General features: G+C 38.3%; 1 protein-coding gene across 19 annotated transcripts in view; it reads left to right on the top strand.

The window, feature by feature from the left end:
- RBFOX2 (RNA binding fox-1 homolog 2) overlaps positions 1–20,780 on the top strand; it is a 283,206-nt gene that overhangs the window by 60,568 nt on the left and 201,858 nt on the right. The window contains exon 1 of one of the 19 annotated variants that reach the window (XM_078076549.1): positions 5,681–5,786. The exons of the other annotated variants lie outside the window; for them this stretch is intronic. Within the exon in view, the coding sequence (XP_077932675.1) occupies positions 5,745–5,786 (42 nt within the window). The 5' untranslated portion in view covers positions 5,681–5,744. Of the gene's footprint in view, positions 1–5,680; positions 5,787–20,780 lie in introns of those variants that run through there. 19 annotated transcript variants of the gene reach the window in all.

The raw sequence follows: 20,780 nt of genomic DNA, 5'->3' as shown, positions 1-20,780 counted from the left end.
TAATCAGCAGTTCTACTCTGGTATACACCCAGCAGAAATGTGTACATATGTGGCACCAAAAGACATGGATAAGAAGCTTTTTTAGTAGTAGCCCCAAGCTGGACATAACACAAATGCCTTTCAGTATTACTGAAATGTTTTTCAATAAATGATGATGTATTTATACAATGGAATACTCTACAGTGATGACAGTGGATGGAACTATTGCTCTATTCAACAAATGGATTAGTTTCACAGATACAATGTGGAGTGTAAGAAGCCAGCACAAAAGAGTATATAATGTGTGTTTGATTCCATTTATATAAAGTTCAGAAACAGGCGGAATGAATTTATGGTGTTGATTAAAGTCATTGTGGGCTGATGAGAGTGACTTTGGACATGCATGAGCTGGACTTCTAGAGTGCTGATAGTGTTAGCGTTCTATTTTTTTTTTTTTTCCTAGATGCTTGTTACATGGCTAGGTTCACTTTGAGGAAATTCATTGTCCATTGCCCATATCTGTGTATATATGGTCACTTCAGTAAGAAGTTTGCTTAAAAATTAGATTCTACTTTTTGTGCAGTGATTGCTGCAGCTGATAGATAGCTTTTCCCCTCCTGCATGTACTAATCCTTTGCCTGTCAAAGCTGGTGGAGTATGGGTGTGTACATACATTTATGTGTTTATATGTTAGAGCCATTGTATGGGCGTGAAGATGCTTCTTTTACTCACCTAAGTTTCCTTGTCACATATTCAACACACTAAGTTTCAAACATCAGTGGGAAAGGAAAATTGGTGAATAAACTGCACCAATGAGTTTTCAAACCAGTTCTGAGAAGAATGAGGGAACTTTGCCTCCTAGGGCAGCAAATTTGGATTTTGCTCTGTAGACAGAAGAACCTCTCCATTAAAGGTTCTCAGCTACTAAAGACTTCATTTTCAGAAGGATGCACCTCATTTGGACCTTTCTTTTTTCAAATTGAGATATAACATTAGCTTCAAGTGGACAACATAATGATTCAATACATATTGTGAAATGATCACCGCAGTAAGTCTGCTTGACATCCATCACCATACATAGTTAAACATTTTTTTTTTCTTGTGATGAGAACTTTTAAGATCTACTCTCTTAGCAGGGTGCCTGGCTGGCTCAGTTGGTGGAGCATGCGACTCTTGATCTTGCGGTTGTGAGTTCACGCCCCATGATGGGCATAAAGTTTACTTAATAAAAAAATAAAAATAAAAAATAAACTTTAAAAAAAAACCTACTCTTAGCAATTTTCAAATATATAGTATAGGATTATTAAGTCTTGTTCACATGCTGTACATTACATCTTCATGTCCTATTTATTTTATAACTGGCAGTTTGTGCCTTTGGACCACCTTCGTCCATTTTGCCCACTCCCCATACTCCACTTCTGGTAACCACCAATCTGTTTTCTGTGTCTATCAGTTTGCTTCTCCCCTGCCTCCCTTCCGGTTTCACATGTAAGTGAGATCATATGGTATTTGTCTTTCTCTGTCTTATTTCGCTTAGCCTAATGCCCTCAAGGTCCATTCATGTTGTTGAAAACAGCAGGATTTCCTTCTTTTTATGGCTGAATAATATTCCATTGTATATATATATATACACATTTTTTTTATCTACTCACCTATCAATGGGTACTTAGATTGTGTCTTTGTCTTGGCTATTACAAATAGTGCTGCAGTGAACATGGGGGTGCAGGCATCTTTTTGAATCCATGTTTTTGTTTTCTTCAGATAAATACCCAGAAGTAGAATTGCTGGATCATATGTTAGTTCGATTTTTAATTTTTTGAGGAACCTCCATACTGTTTCCCATAGCAGCTGAACAAATTTAGATTCCTACCAACAGTGCACTAGGGTTCCGTTTTCTCCACATTCTCACTAGCACTTGTTATTTCTTTTTGATAATAGCCATTCTAGCAGATGTGAAGTGGTATCTCATTGTAGTTTTGATTTACATTTTCCTGATGATTAGCGATGTTGAGCACCTTTTCATGTACCTGTTTGCCATCTGTATTTCTTCTTTGAAAAACTGTCTGTTCACGTCCTCTGCACATTTTCTAATTGGATTGTTTGTTGTTGTGCTTTTGAGTTGTAGGAGTTCTTTATATATTTTGGATATTTACCCCTTATCAGATAAATGACTTGCAAATATTTTCTCCCATTCTGTAGGTTGCCATTTCATTTTGTTGGTGATTTCCTTTGCTATGCAGAAGCTTTTTATTAACCTTTATTTTTATCATGGGAACTATAAAGAGAAGAACTCTCCACATGGAAATCCCCTCCCCCGAAAAGGAAGTCTAACTCCAAGTAAGGCATTTTAGGAAAATCCAACCTGGATGAGGTAGAAAATCTAAAGATGTTGCCTTGCCTTCTCTCAACTGGGCCATATCTCTTAATTCTTAACCTGGCTTTAGCAAAATACTTAAAAATACTTGAAAGTTCTCCTAAGTTTGCTATGTTGTCTTATGATCATACCTTTGTAAATCTTTGCTCCCCCTGGAAGGCTCTCACCTGCTTCATTTACCTAAGTGAACTCCTGGAGCTCATTCTTCGGGACACCTTCTAGAGTTAGCCATTTCCTCTTCTGTACTCTAACTGTACCTATATGCACTTCTGCTGCATCACATATTACACTGAAGTCTGTTTACTTGTCCTCCAGTGCTAGCCTTTCAAGACTATCAACTGGCATATGGTAGGTACACAGTAAATATTAAAAGAAAAGATGAACAATTGGGCATGTTTTCTGAAAGACAGTAGTTAACTTTCTAAAGAATAAAAGCCAATTATAATATTTGACATCAGTAGATATATGTTTAAAAATTTTTTTCAGAAGAAGTGTTACTTTGCATTAACTTCTTAAAACCAGGGGTGTGGATTTACAACAGGGCGCATATTGTGGCAGTAGGAGAGAGTGATGCTAACTGGTTCACGTGGGTAACAGACACATGACCTTGGCCTCTTTTAGCGTGGTTCTCTAATCAGCTGATTTAATTTTAGTGGAGTCCCTGGAGAAATACTTTGAAATACTCTGGTTCTATATGCAGAACTTAGAAATCATAAATCCAATGTATAGATCCTGACTGCATTAGGGTTTATGGATTAAAACCAGCAGCATTAGGACATTATGACTAGACCAGTGTAGGTATTATGAGAGTGATGATTTTGTTCATCTCAAATATTATAAAATTAAATTCCAGAATATGTTATCTGAAGTTTTGTCATTTCATTTCAGCATGTAATTTCTCAAGCCAGTTTTAATTTAAAAAGATCTGAGTAGAATCATTGCCATTTGTCCAGAAGTTTAGAATAATAGGATTAGAATAATAAATTAATAAGTATTGAGCTCCTGCTTAGGGTTTAATACTTTTGGGACTATGTGAAAAGTATAATTTTGATCTTAATGTCAAGCAACATATTGATGATACATTTTATTGATGACTTAAGAAAACACAGATACAAAATGATTTTTAAATGTTCCTTTCCAACCCCAACTGTCTATAAATAGGAGGCCAAGTAGAAAAAGCAGAGGCTTTGGACTCCAGCAGATCTGGGTTAGAATATTGGCTTTTTAAAAAATTAAAGAATGTGTTATATAACCTTGGTCGTGCTGACATCCCTGGAACTCTTGTTTCCCTGTTTGCAAAGTGAGGTAAGAAGGTATACCACTTGAGGTTGTTCGGTTTTATTCTGAGAATGAATGACAAGCCCTGTAAAACTTCCCCGACACATCATAAGGGCACCTAATGCTCGCATGAACGAAATGAGCAGGTAAATAGAGCCGTGTTTGCAGTGGCCCACTTAGCCCAGGCCATTGTGGGTGGATTTCATAATGATCACTAGCATGAACCAAGCTCAGTAATGCATTTGATGGGCATCTTGGACACTGTGCTGCATCTTCCCATTGTAGCATAAGGTGATTGACCTTCTGTTTGATTTTAAGAGTGTAAAAAGGTCTATCTGAAGAGGGCTCATCATAGCCTGTGGAACAATCTGACCTCAGGAAGGTGTACACAGCAAGGGTTTCACACACAGGTGGCTTGTTAGGAGTCCAGAAGGGGTGAGAGAGGAAAGCACAGATCTCAAGGATGGGCTACTCCTTCTCCCTCTCCTTCCCCTGGAATGTGAGTTTCAGTTATTTAGCAGATATTGCATCCTTTGCTGTTTTCCACAGCAGTTTTGTAAAGCCTATTCTGGATGCCTGTCTGTTAACTGGTGGGCATTTTGACTGCTAAATGTTCCAAATTGTTTAAATTCTGTTCTGGGTAAATGACTATTTTTTATTATACAAAATCATTTTCTTTTCCTGTCTATTTTTTCACTGCACAATTGGTACCCTGGAGCTGAGTCTTTGCCCTGCAAACCAAAAATATAATTTTCCCGGGTGTGTCTTATTTTAATCCACTCCCTTTCATACTTCAAGGCTCTGACCTGCTTGGAGCCTTTCCTACTTGGTTACAATTGATGCTTTGTCCTTTGGAGTCATACAGGACATAGGCACTGGGTTGATTCCATGTTGAGCTATCAAATATGGCTCTGAGAAAAAATTACTTTCCTAGAATGGGCAGTGGGCAGCTGAGCTGGAAAATGAAGCCCTGGCTCCTAGTTAGTCATCATTTAGGGAGAGTGAGCAGCAAGTTCAAAATCAGAGTTAGAACTAAGCAGAGAACAAGTAGGGCTAGCTCCCAAATTGAGTACCAGTCACACATCGGCTGGTGTATGAGGTGACTACAGCTGAATTTTACCAGAAGTAGACACTGTTGGGGGAACTGTCTGTGGTTCAAGAAATTACCCATATTTTGTGGTATATATATGCTCGTGAAAGGATCATTTTCTAGAAGTTCATGTTCTTCCTCTGGGGCTTATTAATTTCTGTTAATATCCACAGGAATTTCACTACTAATGATGTCAGCTTACTCTCTATTTATTCAGTCCCTTTGGCCCAGGGACTTAAACTACTTTACATTAATTTTGTCAGTAATTCTTACAACATCCCTGTGTGGGAGCTGCTTTTAGATGAGGGATGTGAGAATTTACTCCAGTTTCCATAGCAGGTCAGTCCCTGGGATGGGAAATTGGTATCAGGATTTGTGGTTCCAGGCTTAGTGTGTTTCCCCTGGTGGAGGGAATAATACCCAGCAAATAGCAAGAGAATCCGGTTGTAAGAGTTGAGAGATTTCTGCCTTTAGGCATGGAGTTCCCAGTCCTTGGCTCGGGATGGAAGGAAGCAGAAGTCTGATGCTCAGCACATGAAATGTCCCAACTATTTTTTTGACTGGTGCATACTTTTATTTTTGTTCTCTTTTTTTCCCCTCTCTCCTGGGAGGGGAGGTGGGTGTAAGAATTTTCTGTGTGTACTAACCTTATATGTGGGTCAGTCCAGTTGTTTTGATGCTCAGCAGATATTGCCATTGGGCTTTTGGGTTGCGGGCAAGGAGGTGAAGCAGCCACTTCAGGGTGGGGTTGAGAGGAGAGAGAAATGCAGGAAGGACGACGGTTCTCTGTATTTTCTTAGTCATAGGACTCTGAATCCCAAGTAGCTAAATTTAGCTCAGGTTCCTGTTGAAAGCATCATTTTTTGGGGGGGCGGGTGGTGGGGGGAAACGGAAAACCTTTTTGTGTATCCTGCTCCATGAAGCCAATAGGGAAGCAGGAGGAGGTGAGGTTGCCATGGAGATGGTAGCTGTGTGCAAGGGGAGAGCAGCAGGGTTTAGAATTCCAGGAAGGAAGAGAGAGTGATGTCATCAGATTCCATGGACCAGCCCAGGAACCCCTGTGAGGTTGGTGGGGAGTTGGGTGTGTGTGGGGGGTGGTGGAGTGGGAGTTTGTGCAGGGGAATTGTGACTTCAGTAAGGTGTGGGGAGTCCAGTTCAAGCAGAGAGGTTGGTTGTGTGGAATTGTGCTGATCTGCATTAATGCCTGCTTTTTAAAAATCTGTAAATCATTCTGAATTTGCAGAATATTTTCTTTGTTGAAAAAGGATGTATTCGTTTAATGAAGGAGCTAATCTAGATATAGAAATGATATCTTCTTATAGTTATATTCCCTGTAGTATTTGTGTGTGCCTTTATTCCTTGTATGTGAGGGTATTTGTGCACACATTTTGAATATGTAGTTGCCTTTGTATGATGCCTTTTATGGTGCTGCATGCAGCTAAATGCTTCATTAATGCCTGATTATCGTATTTATTTTTTGGTGGTTGGGAGTGTATAAATAAACGCACTTTTTATGTAAAAAAAGAAATCTGAAAGAGAATCAAAACAGTTGCTTTTGCAGCAGAAAGGAGAACTGCATGCTCCAAGACAGTCATTCTGAACATATGCTGCGTGTTCGTCTTGCTAGTGAAGGGCAAATGTGTTTCTTTTGGAATGACTGAGAGGCTCTCTCTTTAAAAAAAAATAAATAAATAAATAACAGAATCTGTGCATCCAAATGAGTACAGCCCTTCAGAATAGTTGCTTTGGCTGTGGTGATACAGACATTGCGCAAAACATAACGAACTCTCATTTGGAATCAGCTACAGAGATGAGAGATAAGGAGAACATTTTCAATACCTAATTTTACCTGAATTTTTTATTAAAATACCTTGTTGAGCTGAGGCTAGGTTTCTTTGAATTGGCTTTTCCTGATTTTGGGTTGTCAGAAAATCAAATCGATGCGCAAATGACAAGCTTTTATCCCCGTTAAAGATATTTCAAGTCACAGATGGAGGTTCTGAAGGTATTTTCAGTTGCAGATAAAGAGCTCTCTTAGGTTGTTTCATTTAGCAGTGGCAGTGTTTCGAATGATGGCAGCATCTGAGAATGAGAGCAAAACCTTCCTAGGGCGACATCTTTTGAGGTGACCCATTGGATTTATTTGTTCAAGAGTGTCTGTTGATATTACCATTGGGTAATGTGGGAAGCAGCATTATGTGGTGTGTGTGAGAGCATAGACTCTTTGGAATCAGATTGGCTAAGTCTTGAACAAACCCTGTTCTGCTACTCCCTGACTGACCTTGGACAAGTGGCAAGTGACAGTCCCGGGGTGTGTTGGTTTCCTCATGTGTAAGTATGTTGGTTTCCTCATGCATAAGCACCTCATGGTGCTTCAGGGTAAATAAGCTAATGTGTAGAGCACTTAGACATTTGCTGTGTTCTCAATCGATGCTTACTTTAGTTATTATCATTAATAATTATACATTTCTTTGAGTTACAGAATTATGAGGTAGAAGGTCCCATACACTGCTGAATGTCTAGAAGTGAGAGGAAAGGGCGGCAGTGATCTATAGTTTTTAAATGATTCCCAGATGATTCTTCTGATGGTCAACCAGGTTTGGGGACCACTGAGCATAATCTATTTTGAGAATGGTCCAAGCACCAGAAGCTTCATCATTTCCTGGCAGCTTGGTAGAAATGCAGAATCTCAGGTGCCTCCCCCAAAACCCACCAAATCAGAACCTGCATTTTTAACAAGATAACCCTATGGTGACCTATATGCACGTTAAAATATAAGAAACACTGCTTTTCTTCTATCAGTGGGAGTAATTGGACGATAACTGCATGTTAGAGGTGAATTATCTTTCAATTATTCCTGTTGGTAGAAGAGAAACAGTCTAGCTAAGTTGTGTAGATGAGTATGCACTTTACCTCCCCTGCTGCTTGGCCAAGGGGTGAATGCTTTTCTGGACTGAGTTACTGTGTGCCATGTAATGGAAGAGCAGAATTATGATTGTGGCTCTGGCTCTACCATTAACTAGCTGTTTGGCCTTGGTCCAGTCATTTAACCCCTCTGCTGTCTCAGCCTCTTCACCTGGTAATGGAAGTAATCCCTAGACCATGAAATAATGTGATTAAGTATCTAGCACATCACAGTGTCTGCATGCGTTAGTGCCTTCCCCCACCCCTTCAACCTTCCAGTAATCTGTCTGGATGTAGTTCTGTCCCCTCAGAAAGGGCCACCAGTCATGACCTAATACCATCCTCCCTGTGTAGGTTCCTTGCCTCTTGCCCATCTCCCAACTATCTTGAGCATCTAATTGTACTACAGAAAACTGTACAGATAGGTTTCTTTGCTACTTTTTTTGTGAGGGGCCTTTTACTTAATGGAGACTGTTATCCAAGAGGGCTGGAAGAAGAACTATAGGAGTTGAGTAGTTGAGCTGGTATAGGAGTCAAGGTGTGGTGAGATCTGAGAGAGGCAGCTCTTTTATGAATTCCTAATAGTTGACCATATGTTTAAAACAGTTATGTTTGTGCTTTTTTAAAAAATGTTATGGGGGCGCCTGGTGGGCTCAGTCATTTAAGTGTCCAACTCTTGATCTCCACTCAGGTCTTGATCTCCACTCAAGTCTTGATCTCCACTCAAGTCTTGATCTCAGGGTCATGAGTTCAAGCTCCACACTCAGCATGGAGGGTACTTAAAAAAAAAAAAATGGAATAGAAAAAAGTCCATAAATTCAGATGGTTTCACTTGAGGTCTTATTAGATCAGTTCCAAGCAAGAATTAACATGGCAATTATCAGAAGATCATTGAATTGACAAGTAATGAGCATTATTTTTTTCCGATCAGGGAATTAATACAGTAAGAGGAAGTTCACAGACTTGCTCTGGGGACACCAGAAATAGATGGCAAAGAGCTTAAGTCAGAGGATCGGCAGTAGTGGCCAGTAGGGCATTGGAAGCAACAGCAGGAGCAGGAGATAGGTCCATTTTCACTCAGTCATCCAGGTCTTAGGGGACTGAGGGATACGGCAGAATTGTGAACTCAAAGCATGTAATAAAAATTGTTATAATAGCTGTCCTCTGTAGGGTAGGTACACTCCTAGGTGCTTTGTATACGTTATGCTTAATCTTAACGTCCCTGCAATGTATAGGCATGGTACAGATTAGAAAGGTTGAATAACTTGCCTCAGTCACTCTGCTAATAAGCAGCAGAGCTGCTTTGACATTATGTTGAATAGCAGTGTGAGTGATGAGACTGTTACAAAAGCTAAGTTGAAATAGCCAATGTACACCAGTTAAATAAAATTTATTTTGTTTATGTTGACCTTTTTAGTGAAGGTGTTAATTTAAATTAAGACTGTGTATTCAACATGTTTGCCTATCGTAGAGGGATTTTTTGAATGTTGCAGAATTATCCTTTTGGAATATATTTCCTTTATACCCTGAGGCTAATTAAGAGCCATCTTTTTTTAAATGCCAAAGCTTGTGAAGTCTTCAGTTCATGGAAACACCAGTTTGAATTAAATATCACAACATAAACTAATTTGTTAGTGGTTATCAATTGGCATATTTCACCATAATAAGTATTTGCATAATCATGGCTATTATTTCATTCTGATCCAAATGCAGATAATTATCAATGATTGCATAAAGTGAATTTCATATTCTTAGATAGCTTTCTAATTAGTTGAAAGAACCCCAAACTTGCAGTTGGAAGACTTGGGTTCCGTGCCCCTTTTTTGTTGTTTACTGCCTGTGAGACCTTGTACATGTCACTTCACCTTAAGAAGCTGAACTTGAGTTTCTCTTATCAATCAAACAAAAATAATGGTCTCTATTTAGCAGGATTGTTAGGAATAAGAGGATGTGTTTGATACAGGTTCTGCCCATCACTGACTGTAATCATGAGAAAGCTATTTAAAGCCTTCTGCTACTTTGGTTTTCTTATCTGTAAGGTCTGTTTGGTCTGTTTATGTGTATGAGTGTGGGGTGAGGTGAGGAGAGTGCAGATAAGGGAGCTGGATTAGAATTAGATGGTCTCTGTGTGGTTCCCTCAAGACCTGTGTTCCTATAATTGTCAGACAGACCTGCCTATGTTTTGTGGGTGATGAAGTGTTATGTACAAATAACGCATTGTTTCTCATTCTCATTGTCCTTTAGCTTGATATCCTCTTAAGGAACAGGTACTGTACATGTCACTTTGCATGTATTATCTCAGTTAATCTTTGTAACAGCCCTGTGAGGTAGTTGGTGTTGTTTGGAAGGGGAAGAATTTGAGGCTCAGAGATGAACTAACATTTCATGATCATGGACATTTAAGTGTCAGGGACATAGGTCAGTGTGATACCAACAAGTGTACTTCCCTTTCTGCACCTTACTTAGCATAGAATTATTTGTGACATGTCAAAGCTAGGAAGTATTTATGGACTTATTATACCACAGACAAATTGCTTCTTAGGCCTATTATATAGTAATTTTTTTTTTTTTTTTGCTAACCTGTGATGTATCTAGTATCATTGGGAGAATATACAAATGTGTAAGATGTAGTTTGAGAGCGTACGATCTCATAGGCATATACATAATATATTTAGAAATCAGTCTGTGGCAGAATAAAGTCGAAGTCAGTAAATGCTGTAGTTGTTTTAAGAAGGGAGTAGTTAGTATGGGCTAGAGGTTGTTTTGCAAGCTTTTTTTGACCATGACCCACGATCCATTTTATGTGACAACCTAGTATATAAATATTTATATGTACATATGTGACTAAAACAAGTTTCATTAAATAATTCTTACCCTTACTAAATGTACTTGATTCTTTCTTTTTAAAAATTCTATTGTAGTCTAGTCTAGTGATTCTTAAAAGTATGGCCAGTGGAACCCTCAGGGTGCTTTTTTTTTTTTTTTTTAAGATTTTATTTATTTCTTTGACACAGAGAGAGAGCCAGAGAGCACAAGCGGGGGGAATGGCAGAGGGAGAAGTAGGCTCCCCGCTGAGCAGGGAGCCCAATGTAGGGCTCGATCCCAGGACCTTGGGGTCATGACCTGAGCTGAAGGCAGACGCTTAACCAACTGAGCCACCTGTGGGCCCCCTCAAGGCATTTTTTTAAGAGGGTCTTAAAGGTCAGAACTATTTTTATAATCACACTAAGATGATATTTTCCTTTTCCACTGTGATAATATTTGCGCTGATGTTGCATAAGCAGTGATGGGTAGAACTGCTGACACCCTAGCAAGAATCAAGGCAGTGGGACAGATTGTACTTGTAGTCATATTCTTCACCAGAGAATGGTGAAGAAGGAAAAAAAGCCAATTTCACTTAAGAATGTTCTCTATGAAGCAGTAAAAATTATTACCATTATTAAATCTCCACCTTGATTATGCATCTTTTTAGTGTTCTATGTGGCAAAGTGGGTAATACATGTAAGGCATTTTTGCCTACTGAGTATGATGTTATCTCAAGGAGAAACACTTTTGTGATTGTTTGAGTTGCCAGCTGAACTAGCCACTTTTTTCATGGAACACCATTTTTGCTTAAAAATCAAATTGACTGGCTATTGTTATTTAGACTTGGGTATTTGACAGACATTTTATTAAAAATGAAGTGAGCCTGTTTAAAAGAAAACAATGACAGTATTTGGTATCAATGATAAAATTTGAGCTTTCAAGGAAAATTCTGATTGAAATTAGAATTTCAGAAAACGTGTGTCCTGGACAGTGGGCTTGACAGCTCTAGTACTTAGACTTTTCCGATGATAGTGATGGTGTTATTAGTGAATGTGAATTTTTTTGGTATTATGTAATGGAATATGTCAACATTTAGAATATCTTATAACTTAGTGAACCAGTATTTTATAAATGAACAATGTATAATGTTACTAATTTAACATTAATAGGTAAAAATCTATTTACATTAATCTATTTACATTAATAGGTAAAAAAAACAGTAATAGGTAAAAATCCATTCAAAATGTAAGACAGACCAATGGATTTTGATACAACAGAATATGAAGAAGGCTATTATAATACTCCTACCTTTTTTTTTAAGTAGGCTCCATGCCCAGCGTGGAGCCCAACACAGGGCTTGAACTCATGACCCTGAGATCAAGACCTGAGCTGAGATCAAGAGTCAGACGCCTAACTGACTGAGCCACCCAGGCACCCCAATACTCCTACCTTTTCCAAATAACGTATCTATGGAAGGCCAGATTTTCTTATATTTCAACCAAAATAACATAATACCACAGATTGAATGCAGAAGCAGATAGGACATTCTAGCCATCTTCTTTTAAGTTGAATGTGAAAGATACTTGCAAAAATGTAAAACATGAAACTATTCTCATTAAATTTTCCTTTTGTTTTATTAAATGTAGTTAATTTTCATAAAATATTTTTATGTTAGCGTAATGGTTTACTATTGTTTTAAAATGAATTGACAAATATTTAAAAAAAATTACTCAGTTTTAGTTTTTAATAGGCAAATACCAATACTTACAACCCACATAAAAATTCTTTGGAAGCTTTCATAATTTTTAAGAAAGTAAAAGGATCCTAAGACCAAAAGTTTGAGAATTGCTACTTTTTTTTTTTTTTAAATAATGATTGACACATCTTCAATATGTCATGAATGGTCTTGACCCACAGCTTGAAAAAGTACTGAGCTCTAGCTCACGTACAGGATTTGCCTTGTGAAGGGAGGTAGGACTTTGGGTAGATTCTAGGACTTTGCTAGATTTTACCTAAGTTGAATTAATGTGGGAGAACACCCTGAGATGTGAAGTAAATTGAGTAGAGTTTTTATCTGGAAATAGCTATTTGCAATCATCCTGCAAACCCCATTCAAATCTTGTCTTCTGTGAGTTCCCCTTGTGATTTCTTCATGCCTTTCTCACTCCATTATCAACCGTGTACACTTGTTCCCTCTGGGCCTCATATTTATATTTTATTGAATGATTCATGTTGTATTTATTTACATGCCTCTCTCTCTTACCAGACTATGAGTTCCTTAAGAGAAGAATTAGTAACCTTTCTGTTTTTACCATGGTACCAGACCCATGAAAGTCACTTAGTAAATGTTTGTTGAAAGAATAAATGGGGAGGAAAAAGGAATGACCAGGTGAGGCCAGATTTAGGATGTTTGGAGCTTGATCATGTAAGCAGTGGAGGGCCATTAGCATGGGAGTGATATGGATGGCGTTTTATGAAATTAAGCCTGGCCCTGGTAAGAAAATTGGAAAGAGGTGGATGGAGGCTGCTGGACCAGCCAAAAAACTATTATAGTAATTTAGGCTTAAGTCAGGTGACCCTGGCCTTAAAAGCATTAAGGTGAATGCTTTTGTCATAGCTAATGAAAGACATATATTCTTGAGGAATATTTACGAAAACATAAACAATAATACTCATGCTACCGAACATTTATTGCATACTTATAATATCCTGAATACTGTATTAAGGGCTCAGGGTGTATTATCTCATTTAATCTCCACAGCATCCTTGAGAGGTTATTTCCATTTTTTTTTTGTTATTTCCATTGTTTGATGGTTAAGTAAAAATAAAACCTGTTCATTGTTGAAAAATTAGAAAATACAGATAGGCAGAAGAAAAATAATGTGTATCAATCATAAATCCAAACTCAACACCAAAACATCTAATCACTTAACATTTTGGGATATATCCTTTTAGACTTAAAAAAAAGGTGTGTCCATGTGCTATATATATGCTTGCACATAAGGAAACCCTGAATATAAGGCTTTGTGCTGTTTCCCTATTGAAAGGACAGGCTAGGGGCGCCTGGGTGGCTCAGTCGTTAAGCGTCTGCCTTCGGCTCAGGTCATGATCCCAGGGTCCTGGGATCGAGCCCCGCATCGGGCTCCCTGCTCAGCAGGAAGCCTGCTTCTCCCTCCCCCACTCCCCCTGCTTGTGTTCCCTCTCTCGCTGTATCTCTGTCTGTCAAATAAATAAATAAAATATTAAAAAAAAAAAAAAAAAGAAAGGACAGGCTAACCTAATATGTAGACCTAAATATGTAAACTTTCAGGGATGTTGATGAAATAGGCAAATGTCTCTAAAATGTTAATTTTGTTTATTCATCCATATCTAAAATAATACACAAAATTATATAAGTAGAAACATTGTCTTCTGTGGTTCTTCTGTACGTACTCTGCTGCATCAGTATCTGTATTGTTGCTTACAACCATTTGAAGTCTTCAGATAATTTTCTAGGTCATATATTGAGATACAGCACTCTCACATCTATTATAGCTGCAGATGATTTTATTTCAAGCTTTAAGTATCCATTCAGATGACATCAAGAAGTTTGGTTTTCTTTATTTACACCATATTGTATACTGCATTGCTTAAAAAATTGTTTTTATTGAGATGAAATTCACCTAAAATTAATCTTTTTAAAGTGAACAGTTTGGTGGTATTGATTACATTTACAGTGTTGTGTAGCAACCACCCCTGTCTATTTCCAAACATTTTCATCACCCCCAGAAGAGCTCCATACCCAGTAAGCAGTCACCCTCCATTTCCCCTTCTCCTCATCTCCTGACAGCCACCAGTCTGCTTTCTGCCTCTATGAATTTACCTATTCTGCACGTTTCATATAAATGGAATCATACAATCTGTGACTTTTTGTGTCTGGCTCCTTTCACTTAACATCATGTTTTCAAGGTGCATCCATATTGTAGCATGTACCAGTACTTTATTTCTTTTTATAGCTGAATCCTATTCCTTTGTGTATATATACCACAATTTGTTTATCTGTTCGTTAGTGGGTGAACATTTGTATTGCTTCTGTCTCTTAGTTGTTGTGCATGGTGCTGTGATGAACCTGTGTGTACAAGTATTTGTTTGAGTATCTGTTTTCGGTTCTTTTGGGAATATACCTAGGAGTGGAATTGCTGAGCCATATGGTAGCTCTATATTTAACTTTTTGAGGAACCCCCAAACTGTTTTCTACAGCAGCTGTACCATTTTATATTCCTACCAGCAGTGTACAAGGGTTTGTCAATTTATTTTTAATGAGGAACACAATAAGATGGGAAAAGTAAAGAGAAAATATGTGTGGCCTTTGAGTTTATTAGAGCTTTGTATCTCAGATTTTGCCTGATGGACTTATTAAATATTTAGCATCACTTCAGCACTAAGAATGAAATTTAGCTTAGGGAAATGTGTCTAATCTATTTTAAGTGGTAACAGACTAAGAAGTGAAGATAGGAGAAGTGAGAGAAGGGAAATTTACATAGGCTTAAAATTCCTTGAAGGCAGAGGACCTATTCATCTTTGTGTCCTCTGCATTTAGTAAAATGCTTGGCATGTCATAGGTTGTGTTGGGGGTCCCCAAGATGGTCCTAGGTCCAGCGATTCACTAGGATGTACAGAACTCAACATATAGTTAATACACATGGCTCGTAGTCATTGTCATGACTGTGAATTATAACAGTGAAAGGCTATAAAGCAGAATCAGCAATAGGAAAGAGTGCATGGGGGTGAAGTCCAGAAGAAATCAGGCTCAAGCTTCCAAGAGTTCTCTCCTAGTGGAGTCACACAGGATGTGCTTACTTTCTTCAGCGGCAAATTGTGACAATGTTGTCTACCAGGGAAGCTCCTTAGAGACATAGTGCTGAGATTTTTCTTTTTGGAGGGTAAGTGGGAAGGGTTGTTCACAGAGGGACCTCTACCTACTATATACCCCAAATCCAGACTCTCAGAAGGAAATGTTCAGCATAAACCATATTGTTTGCACAGTTTAGGCATGGTGCGCCACTTTTTCTTTTTATCAGTTCTGCTGATCCTCTCCCAAAAGGAAATCTAAGTTCTCAGACACCAACCAAGGCCAACCTTGCAAGCTGCCCTTTCTAAGGATGGCAGTCAAGGCTTCTATATTCTTTTCCTATGTATAGGTGTTTTAATTCCTTAAGTGTTGCTAGGTTCTGTGAAGAAAACTAAATGCCATAGTAGAGAACCAGCAGGGACTTCAGTGTGAGACAGACCTGGATTTGTATTATTGTAGGCAAATTGCATAGTTTCTGAGCCTCATTTTCTTACTATAGAGAGATGTATCGTAGAATTTAATGAGAATACCAAGTAATAATGTATAAAAAACACTAAGCATAATGTCTGCCCTGTGTATAGTAAGTGGCTGTTAGCATTTTGTTTCAGCTCACCTGTATTAAGAAGTAAAGAGAGCTCAAAAGAATAGCAGATGTAATATAATAGCAGGTATAATATAGTGTAATGATATATGATATATGATAAAATATCACTGTTATAATTAATATATCATAGCAATTACCCCTTGGGCTAAGATAAAGCACCCAAAGACAGAGCTGTCCTTCCCTCCCCCCATCACCTGCACCAGGGACCGAGATCTAGACATTATTGGAGAGGGCACGGCTGTGGCTCTCTGAGTGGGAGAGCTCTCTGAGTCCCTGTGATGCTAGACCTGCAGAACTTGTTGGAAATCTGCCTTTTAAAAAGTTGCCAGAAATCTACCTTTGAGGGTATAGGTTTTCTCTGCCATCTGAAAGTAGAGCATTCCTATGAAATGTTTTTTAAGCCTACACGGAGTAAAATGAAGAAGTGATTACCATTAATATAGATGGAAAAAAATTTGAGCATTTCTAGACCCCCAAAATAACTTCTCTTAGATGTTTTTGATACCTTCGGACACATCTTGCTAGCTGATGCACAAAATAGAAAGCACAGCTGCTCATGGATACAGTTCAGAGAGAGGTGGCTTGATGCTGTGATGCTGAGTGTGGTTTCTTGGGAAGGAGCTTGGTGGTGCCACGGTAGCTGCTGGACGTGGGTGCTACCTCTGGCAGGGCTTGCTACAAAACAGTCACTGAACACTTTTCACTTTTTGCCTTTCTTTGTGAAAGCAAAAATCCTCTTTGGATTTCTTTCTGTTAGCAAAACCAGATACTAATGTAGGTTTTTCTTTAAAGCGAAGTGGTGTAAGACAAACTTTCAAAAGGAAGGGGACATCTGTCCTGACTGAGGAAGGCTGTTCACAGGCAGTTGTCTTACCAGACATACTCGGCTGTATCCCAGCCCAAAGGGGGTTCCTAGGGGAAGGTACTGGCAGCTCGGTGCTGCTGCTTGCTGTTACATGCTTCAGGAGCCGGGAAGGAGGAAAACCCCTTGTCTTGTGAGAAACTGCTGAGAAGGCACGTTGGGACCTGGAAGCAAAATGCTTTCCCCCTAGAGTGTATCTCCTGTGCCCTCCACTGACACAACTTGACATCGTGCATGCCATCAAAGGAAAAGTACTTAAAAGGCCCAGATCCATTTTCACAGAGCAGGCAAAAAGGGTGAATGTGGAGCTGAGAGTCAGCTAATGGATAACCAGTATATGGGTAGAATGCCTATTTAATTACAGATGCTTAGAAACCAGGAAGAAGATGGCAAATAGAGATCTGAGGAACTTCAAATATAAGTAAGCCACATGCAGAAAACCCCGAATTTGGACCCTTGCCTTATACCATATACAAAAATTCACTCAGAATGGATCTAAGACCTAAACAAAGGTCTAAAACTATAAAACTCTAAGAAGAAAACATAGGGATAAATCTTCATGACCTTGGATTTGGCAGTAGATTCTTGGGTGTGATACTAAAAGCACAGATTTAAAAAAACAGATAAATTAACTTCATGAAAATGAAAATCTTTTGTGCATCAAAGGATGCATACCATCAACTGAATGGAAAAGTAGCCCCACGTGGGAGAAAATATTTATAAATCCTATATCTGGTAAGGGATATCCTTTAAATATCCAAAATATTTAAAGAACTCCTGCAACTCAACAACAAAAAAACAGGTTCTAGGTTGTTTCATGGAAGGTATCTTTGCCACAAGTATTTCTGCTGCATAACTAATTGTAAGACAATTTTGCAGTAAAAGGTAAAAAAATAACTGGTTGACTGTTTTGACAGTTGTTTTCATCAAGTGGTTGACAATTGGGTTTTATTTCTCTATTGACATAGTACTCCCATTTTTATATTATATAAATCTTTGCCCTCCTGTGGTCCATATACTGGCAAAGAGTTTTGAACCCCTTATTTCCCATAGAACTTTGTAATGTCTGTCAGCAAACATGTGACAGGATGACAAGAACTAACGGTGTAGAAGGCTTTCACAATGCAATACAAAGCCTAGTTATAAATAGACAACCTAGTATTTGGAAACTGATACCTCTCTTAATGAAGGAAGAAATTTTAGTGAAAAAAGGAAAAGTGAAATGCTGAACAAGGAGACCAATCAGGAGGCAAAAACAAAGTATAATTCTATGAATGAAAGACTGTGAAGACAAATGATTAGGTATAATCCACAAAATGAAATAAGTTATTTGAATTCTATTGCTGTGAATCTACAGGATACATTTCAAATGTATTCAAGTATTTTGTACTTCGCAATAGTCGTTTTAATTTTGTTATTCATTTTTCATGTTTCATTATGTCCTTTTTGATGAATGTCCCTCTTTTGTGAATTTATCTTTTATGGCAAGATTGCTTTATGGCCACTTACTTATGCAGTGAAAATGTTCACAGAAAAAAATGCTTGTGGCAAAATTGCTTATGTGGTGAAAATAGCAGACATGAAAGAAACAACCTGATTAAAAAATTGGCAAAGGACTTGAATAGACATTTCTCCAAAGAAGATACACAGATGCCCAGTAAGCACTTGGAATGATGCTCAATATCACTAATCATAGGGGCAATGCAAATCAAGATGACAATGAAATAATAGTTCACACTCACTATAATGGCTATTGTGAGAAACAAAAACAAGAAAATAAGTGTTGGCGAGGATGTGGAGAAATCAGAATCCTTGTGTATTGCTGGAGGGAATGTAAAATGGGGCAGCTGTGGAGGAAAGGGGTATACGATGCCTCAAAATGTTAAACATAGAATTACCAGTAATCCAGCCGTTCTGCTTCTGCATGTATACCCACAGAACTGAAAGCAGGGACTCCAATAGATGTTTGTATACCCATGTTCCTAGTAGCATTATTCATAGTAGCCAAAAGGTGGAAGTAGACCAATCTACATGAACAGATGAATGATTAAACAAAATGGGGTTTGTCCATACAGTGGAATATTATTGAGCCTTAAAAAGAAGGAAATTCTGACTTAGGCTACAATGTGGATGGACTTTGAAGACATTATGGTAAATAAAATAAGCCAGTGACAAAAGGATATGATTCCACTTAGATGAAGTACCTAAAGTAGTCAAATTTATAGAGAGAAAACAGAATGGTGGTTGCCAGGGGGAAGGGGAGAATGGGGAGTTTATAATGACTATGGAGTTTCAGTTGGAGTTGTGGAGATGGATGTGGTGAGGGTCACAACAGTGTGAATGTACTTTATGCCACAGAACTGTACACTTAAAAATGGTTGAAATGGTAAATTTTATACTATTTGTATGTAACCACAATTTTTTTTAAAAGGAAAAAAATAGAAACTGCTGAAGAATATTTATAGTATGATCTCAAATCTTAGTACTGGGAGGGGTAGATTGAAGTAGAATTTTATTTATTATTAATGTACTTCAAAATAAATTTGGTTATCATGATTAGATTTTAATTAAAAAAAATAAGAACAGAATGAGTTTGTAAAGGAAATTTAAGAACTGGGAGTGTTAGCCAATCAGGAATTGATCCCAGCAGAGTGGCCTGCTTAGCTATATGAAGCATATGTAAGTCATGAAAGCCAAGTCGCTTTGGTCTCCTTAGAGCTAATCTCATTGGTTTCTCTCATTGACTGATGGAATGGATTCACAACATGACTAATTTTTTTTTATTTTAAAGTTTTTTTAATTAATTTTTTATTATTATGTTATGTTAGTCACCGTACATTACATCATTAATTTTTGATGTAGTGTTCCATGATTCATTGTTTGCATATAACACCCAGTGCTCCATGCAGAACATGCCCTCCTTAATACCCATCACCAGGCTAACCCATCCCCCCAACCCCCTCCTCTCTAGAACCCTCTGTTTTTCAGAGTCCATAGTCTCTCATGGTTCGTGTCCCCCTCTGATTCCCCCCCTTATTCTTCCCCTCCTGCTATCTTCTTCTTCTTCTTCTTTTTTTTTTTTTTTTAACATATAATGTATTATTTGTTTCAGAGGTACAGGTCTGTGATTCAACAGTCTTACACAATTCACAGCGCTCACCAGAGCACATACCCTCTCCACTGCCTATCACCCAGGCACCCAATCCCTCCCAACCCCCACCACTCTAGCAACCCTCAGTTTGTTTCCTGAGATTAAGAATTCCTCATATCAGTGAGGTCATATGATACATGTCTTTCTCTGATTGACTTATTTCACTCAGCATAACACCCTTCAGTTCCATCCATGTCATTGCAAATGGCAAGGTTTCATTCCTTTTGATGGCTGCATAATATTCCATTGTATATATATACCACATCTTCTTTATCCATTCATCTGTCGATGGACATCTTGGCTCTTTCCACAGTTTAGCTATTGTGGACATTGCTGCTATAAACATCGGGATGCACGTACCCCTTCGGATCCCTACATTTGTATCTTTGGGGTAAATACCCAATGGTGCAATGGCTGGATCGTATGGTAGTTCTATTTTCAACTTTTTGAGGAACCTCCATACTGTTTTCCAGAGTGGCTGCACCAGCTTGCATTCCCACCAACAGTGTAGGAGGGTTCCCCTTTCTCTGCTTCCCCACCAACATCTGTCGTTTCCTAACTTAATTTTAGCCATTCTGACTGGTGTGAGGTGATATCTCATTGAAGTTTTGATTTGTATTTCCCTGATGCCGAGCGATGTTGAGCACTTTTTCATGTGTCTGTTGGCCATTTGGCTGTCTTCTTTGGAAAAATGTCTGTTCATGTCTTTTGCCCGTTTCTTGATTGGATCATTTGTTCTTCAGGTGTTGAGTTTGATAAGTTCTTTATAGATTTTGGATACTAGCCCTTTATCTGATATGTCATTTGCAAATACCTTCTCCCATTCTGTCGGTTGTCTTTTGGTTTTGTTGACTGTTTCTTTTGCTGTGCAAAAGCTTTTTATCTTGATGAAGTCCCAATAG

Source organism: Halichoerus grypus, chromosome 6 (assembly GCF_964656455.1).
Source record: "Halichoerus grypus chromosome 6, mHalGry1.hap1.1, whole genome shotgun sequence".
NCBI lineage: Eukaryota > Metazoa > Chordata > Mammalia > Carnivora > Phocidae > Halichoerus > Halichoerus grypus.
The sequence above is the reverse complement of the archived record's forward strand: the minus strand, read 5'-3'. Positions and strand labels throughout refer to the sequence as shown.